The following is a 6,539-nucleotide window of genomic DNA, read 5'->3' on the forward strand; positions in this document are numbered from 1 at the left end:
TATAAGAGACAGGGGTGGGAGAGGGTGGGAGGTGGCAGTGGCCCGGCTCTCTCCCCTGCGGTCAGGTGTCTGTCAGGGAAGGCGCCTGGGGGTCACACCTCGTGCTGGTCGGGTGCCCGCGTGGCTGGTGACGTGGCAGGATTCACAGCTGGAAAGGCCCAGCTCGAGGCTGAGCTGTGCTGGGTCCCGGCTGGGTGACCCGGGCAGTTCCCTATCCCTCGGTTGGTTGATCTGGGAGGTCACAGGGGGACCTGGACCCTGCGGTGCTCAGACATAGCAGCCAGACGACCAGATTCAGCACCGCAGCAGCAAGCCCGCGAGGGAGGCCCGGATGGTGACCTCCGGTGCTTCGCGGGCCTCACAGTCTCTACCCAGTGCGGCAGATCCCTGGTGGGGACCTTGACCCGGGGCCCTAAGTTCCCTCCACTGCTCCCCAGCCCTGCCCGGCCCTGACCCCCTGCTGCCTGGGCCTGTGGGGAAGATGGTTTCCTCTCCCAGGAGTCCCTCTGCAAGGCGCTGGCCTCTCAGCCCAGCGGGAACACCACTTCACATAGCCCTTCCAGAACTCTCCATCAGACACCGTGGTCAGCCTCCTCCCAGATGTCCCAGGATTCAAAACACGTCAGAGATCCTTGTCCTTGTCATCGTCAGGGGTCTGTGCCAGTCCGCCCACCTCCCTTTGTGTTCCTTTCCCCATGGTGCCTGGCATATAGTAGGTGCTCAAGAAACATCACTGGATTTCAATGGGGATGACAATGTGCTTTCTTTCCTTGACGTCAGGGGCGTCTTTACCTGGCAAATGAGAAGCCCCTCAGCAGCGGGCCCTGGGCATCGGGCTGCCCCAGGCTGCCCTGTTCAAGACCCGACTGGGAAGGTCTCTGGAGCTTGTCCCATCAGCTCCGCCCAGACCTCAGCCCTCAGCCCTCCCGGCTCCACTGACCAGCACTACCCTCCGACTGAGGCGGCCCTACCTTAGCCGAGGTCTTCAGCTCTCCCCACTGGGCGGCCCCCAGAGGCACAGACACCCCGTCCAGGCCCAGGCGGAGCTCCCCGGACACACTGTGGCGGGAGAAGCGGTCGCAGGTCCTAAGGGTCAGCGTCAGGGTGGCCGTGGGGAGCTCCTCCTCAGCCAGGGGGAGCACCAGGCCCTCCTCCCAGGTGGTGAGCAGCTGCCGCTTCCTCAGGGCCGTCTGGGCCTCCACGGAGCCGGTCCTGTTGGCCACACTGCCTTGGACATAGCAGTCACAGCCGCCGTCGTGGTCACTGGTCACAGCTGCAGGCAAGACAGAGCAACCTGGGCCTGGGACTTACCAGGGACCGGGGAGGGGGGCAGCGGGGCCCTAATTAGGGCTGTGGAATCCAGAGTAACGGCCATGACCTTGGGTGCCTGAAAGACCTGGGAGCTGACCACCCTGGAGACTGCAGCCCTGCCCAGCAGCAAGCTATTTAGAAAAAGGAGGCCATCTGGGGAGGCCCACGGCAGCACACGCTAGCCTTCCTGGGACAACAGTGACAAGAGTGACAGTACTGACAAGAGTCAGTACTTCCTGGGGCCCTTCTGGTCTCAAGATTCTGAGATTTCCCCAAGGCGCCAGGGCTGACTTTATTAGTGCTACTGCTGAAACTGTGATTCATTTGTTCTGTACTTTAAATATTTACCACAGAAGCGCTTGTGGTGTGAATCACTTGGCTGCTGCCTCATGAATGTTTTATGTTTTGAACCTTGGTGTTTCTAATGCATTGCACAACGTGATCATGTCAGCTTTCCGTTACTATAACACATGCCTGAGGTAGTCAACTTATAAAGAAAAAGGGTTTATTCTGGCTCACAGTTTGAGAGGTTCCAATCCATGACCCCATTGCTTTTAGGCCTGTGGGGAGAAAGCACATCATGGCAGAAGCGTGTGGCTGAGGAAACTGAGTCACCTCACAGCCAGGAAGCTAACAAGAGCAAGAGGAAGTATCAGGGTCCCACAGTTCTCTTTGAGAACCTACCCCCAATAACCTAAAAGCCTCCCTCTAGGCCCCGCCTCCTAAATGCTCCACTCTCCCCACAGCGCTGCCTTGAGGAACAAGCCTGTACCACATCAGCCTTTGGGAAAAACCCTTGAGATCCAAATCACAGCCTTCCCGTGAATCACTCAGCAGATGTTTTTAATACATAATTGTGTGGATTTACCCCCAAATTCCCCCTGGTGGTACTCTGATAACTGGTTCTTTCATGAGAGATTGGAAAGTGGAAACGGATTTCGCAGGATAAGAACGTGAAGAACGAAGGTGATGTAGCCTAACAGAGCTTCCTCCTGGGCCTTCAGGGAGGGCTAGGCCTGCCTCTGCCACTGGCTACTAGGAACTTTCCTGAACAAGTCATAGGGGTTGCTTGACCTCGTTTCCCAACCTGTGAAATGGGACTGTCATGAAGACCAGATGTATTAAAGTATACAAAAGTGCTGAGAATCCAAAAGACATCGAAGAGGAAAAACACTCGCTCAGAAAAAGGGAACTAGGGGCTGAGGGTATAGCTCAGGGCTCTCTGAGTACCTGGGGGAGCTTGGCTTTGATCTCAAGCAGGAGAAACGAAACAACCTGTTATGGCTTGACTAAAAAGTCCTCCAAAGACCAGATGTTGGAGGTTGGTCCCCAGCTGATGGTGCTCCTGGGAGGTGGTGGGACCTTTTGGAGGGGGGCCTAGGGGAAGGAAGCTAGGCTGTGGGAGGGTGCCCTTCACGGGGCTACTGAGACCCCAGCCTCTTCCTCTCTGTCTTTGCTGCCTTCCTGCCCTGGTCACAGCGTATTGCCACCACATGCTCCCTGCTATGGTGCTCTGCCTGGCCACAGGCCCCGGCAACAGGGCCCAGCGAGCACAACTGACACTTCTGAAACCGTGAGCCAAAGTAAATCTTCCTTCCTTTGATGCTGAGTCTCAGTGATAGAAAGATAAACAGAAAAAAGGAAATCAAACACAGAGGCCCCATTTATCTGGTCCCGTTGACAGCCCTGGTTTCTTGGCAAAGTCTTAGTATTGTTTGCTGATGGCAGAGGAGACTCTCAGGGGAGGGTCACCAAGCCCATGTGGCCCCTCAGGGACACTGCTGGGTCCTGAAGTGCAGCAACTTTTCCCACCCCCTGAAGACCCTCTGCATCCAGCACAGAGCCCTGGGCCCTGTCAAGGCACCTAGGGCAGAGACAGCGATTCCCCAGCTCACTTCCCGGCCTGGGCAGCGGCTGGCCGCGTCCTAGGCTCCTCTGCCGTGAGCTGGGCGTGTGACTGGGTTCCAACCAGCGGGGCCTGAGCAGAAGTGGCGAGTGCCACACCCGGGGTGAGGCTGTGCCCGCCCTGGGTCTCCTCCTCCCCCGTGGGCTCCCCAGGACCCCTCCCTCGGGGGCCCAGGAAGTCAGGTGACAGGTACCTTCCAGGCGGGTCACGAGCAGCTCAGCCTTGCGCCGGTCGTAGTCCAGGCAGTAGTGCAGCTTGGGGGCCTGGTTCCAGCTGGCTGCCTTCTCTGGGTTCCAGGTCTCCATGACGCACACGTCCTCCACCACGCCTGCAGGACAGTCAGGGCCGTCACTGCCCCACACGGGCACCCTTCCCTCACCACTCCTCTCTCATCTCTGCCACCCCAGCCACAGACCCCAGCCCGAAGCTTCCTAAAGTTCAATGCACCAAGGCAACCCCGGCGGTCGGTCCTGGGCTTTGTGTTCCAGGGGACTGTCATAGTTCAGCAACCGAGATGTGGGTTTTGCTGTCAGAGAGGAGCTGTTTCGGAACAACCAGGTGAACTTGGACAAGGTGCCGGACTTCTCTGAACCTCGGTTTCTCATCTTTATAATGGGGACGGTAAGGGTTTCTCTTTCCTAGAGTTACTATGCACATTAAATGGAATAAAGCAGGGGACGTTCTTAGCCCAGCGCCTGGTCCACGGTGAGCTTTCGGTAAAGATAAGTGGCACAGCCTGTGTGCCTGGTGGCCGCGTGGGAGGCTGAGCAGCCCTGGCCTACCTGGCTCCGCCCCCCCAGCTGGCTCCGCCCCTCCCACAGAGCCGGGTGCCTTCTCCCCAGGAGCTCACAGATGGAGATAGACATCAGGGCCAAGGTAAAGGTGGTGGATTTGACTTTGATGCATGTCCAATAAACGTTTGATGAGTGAAGAGGGAAACGTATCTTTAATCTAGAAGATCCTAAACCCACAACTATTGCTCTCTCTGCCCCTTACTTAAACAGGAGCCTAACATTGGGAAGATTCTCATGAGTCAGACATAATACAAAAATTAAAAGGACCCAGTAACTCTGGGAGACTCTATTTTAAGTAAACCAGAGTTTAAGTTGGTTCTCAGAACTCACTCAGAGGGTAGAACTGCAGAGGTCTGCTAATCTCCCAAGTGGCCCATTAGTGTCCTGCAAGTAGAAAGAAATTTCCCTAGTGCTTCTGGGATGAGCCAGCTGACCAGGGTGTGACCAACGTGTAAAGCGAGACACAGGTGTAAGTAGGGCCACCTTAGCACCCAGGGCTCTTAGCTCTCAGGCAGCCTCAGCCCTCGGCATCAGAACCAGCCTCCACTGAGGGTGACAGGGTCCTGTTCAGATGCAGTAACTGGGGTGACTCTACTACTGTCCCTCCCTGCCTCCAGGGACCACAGGGCCAGCACCTCCTACAAATGCAGATGGGGACTCGGCTTCAAGAAGTGAGTCTTTGAGCTCTACGGTGGGTGATGGGTGGCCTGGCTGGTGGAGTCAATAGGCTCAGCACATCATGGGGACAGTGGCTGAAAGATCTGGTGGCCCCGCTATGCTCCTTCACCTCTGGTCAATGTCTGCCCAATCAGCCGAGTCTCAGTAGGTTTCTGTGCAACATAACTAAGCTGTGCCTTCGGGGGCAGCCAAGAGGAGGCAGAATGAATGAATGAATCCTGAATTCTGCAAAGTAAGGCCCGGCTTGGCTCTCCCTCTCTCCTGGGCGGAGTGTCCAGTCCTGGCTTCATCCAAGCTTTGAGCAATCAGAGGCTCCCAGGAGAGGGGGCTATGACTACACTGATCACCCCAAGAGTCTTCCTGCAAATCTCTCCCGCCCCCACCTTGAGGTCTCAAGGCTGCAGCAGGTCTGCTTTTAGCCCCTGGAGGCTTAGGCCAGCCAGGATAGCCTGTCCACACTGCGGGCGCTGCGGGGATCCGATCCTGAAACGCCAGGCTGGTTCCTCACTGTGCTTCTGGGTGGGCCAGGAAGGGGCACCTGTCCACTGGCCAGTGTGGGTCCAGTTGAATCAGGGTGGGGTCAGTGTCAAAGGCTTTAGGCTGCTTCTTCTTCCGCCACCTCCCGCACTGACCTCACAGAGCAAAACTCAGGCCATGTGTGACAGCCATCCCCTGGTTTTAGCTTCTCCTCCCTAAAAAGCTTCCGCTCTCCCTTGGGATGGGGACTGGCCTCTGCTTCGTATGTCACCCCAGGGCCCGTGCCAGCCACAGCCACCTTCAGATATTGTGTTCTTGATGTTGACAAATGAAAAGGAGAACAGAAAGAGGAACAGAAACGGTGTTTCGATTCTGTCTTTGTGCAGAGGCCCTGATTAAAGCGTCTGAGAGGCATTATCATATTCACACTTGACAACAGCCTAACAGGAAGAAAATAATATCATCTCATTTTCATAGAGGAGGAAACTGAGGCCCAGAGAGGTTAGCAGCATGATCAACGCCACACAGCAAGTATATAAAAGGACAGAGGATTCAAGCCATGACTTTGAAGCCAGTGGTTTTAACTGTGATTCTTTATCCCCTCTCCATAGTTGCCCACATGTGACTTGAAAGGGACGCTCTGTTTCCCAGTGCAGAGCTGGAGGCTGTGGGGAAACAGCACAGAGGCATTCAGCAGGAATCAAAGGCCAACTCAGAGGCCCTGTGCCCACTGTCAAGTACAGCAACACTGGGGCTTTTGGACAGGCAGGCCATGCCCGGCATCCACAGAGCCGGTGACAGACTCCACTGCCCGCTGCCCACATAGCGGGGCTGGGGATCCCTACCATTCTGAGGAAGGATGAACAGCTCCTCCGTGACCTGCCTCTTGAGGCGACTGTCACTGGGGGCAGGGGGACTGGCAGGCACAGCAGGCTCCTCTGTGGTCCCCAGTGTGTAGTCTGCGTAGTTGATGACCTCCGGAGCTGTCACCGCAGGCCTGGGGCCATAGATGTCTGGGAACTTGAGAAGAGGGCGAGGCTGGACCGGCTCCGTGGATTTTTTAACGTTGAACTGCAGCACAAATCACTCTGGTTAGCCAGCAGGGGGACTGGCCTGGCGTCCACCCATGGAAGAAAGTAGTGGTGACCCGACCCTTGACAGGAGCCAGGGAGAGATTTGGAATCCCTCTACTCCCAAGAGCACAGCCTGCAAAATCATACCACCGGAGCCCACAGGCCGCGGGTCACGCCAGGGTCCACTGAGATGTGGGCTCGGATCATCCGCCCCTTCCCCGCCCATAGGCTGCCTGTGGGTCTGTGGCTCTGCCCCTGGTGCTCTCAGGCCCCTTCTGGGGTCCTCCCTCTGCTCCTCTT

The 6,539-nt window shown here is 56.7% G+C and overlaps 1 protein-coding gene across 1 annotated transcript in view; it reads right to left on the reverse strand.

Annotated features, from left to right (window-relative positions):
* Syt13 (synaptotagmin 13) overlaps positions 1-6,264 on the reverse strand; it is a 13,134-nt gene extending 6,870 nt beyond the window's left edge. Inside the window, exons 1-3 of the mRNA XM_015477813.2 lie at positions 6,012-6,264; positions 3,411-3,545; positions 972-1,273 (exon numbers count right to left, since the gene is read on the reverse strand). Of these exons, the coding sequence (XP_015333299.1) occupies positions 972-1,273; positions 3,411-3,522 (414 nt within the window). The 5' untranslated portion in view covers positions 3,523-3,545; positions 6,012-6,264. The remainder of the gene's footprint in view (positions 1-971; positions 1,274-3,410; positions 3,546-6,011) is intronic.
* Positions 6,265-6,539: the final 275 nt, after the last annotated feature.

This window comes from Marmota marmota, unplaced genomic scaffold, assembly GCF_001458135.2.
Source record: "Marmota marmota marmota unplaced genomic scaffold, marMar, whole genome shotgun sequence".
Lineage (NCBI taxonomy): Eukaryota > Metazoa > Chordata > Mammalia > Rodentia > Sciuridae > Marmota > Marmota marmota.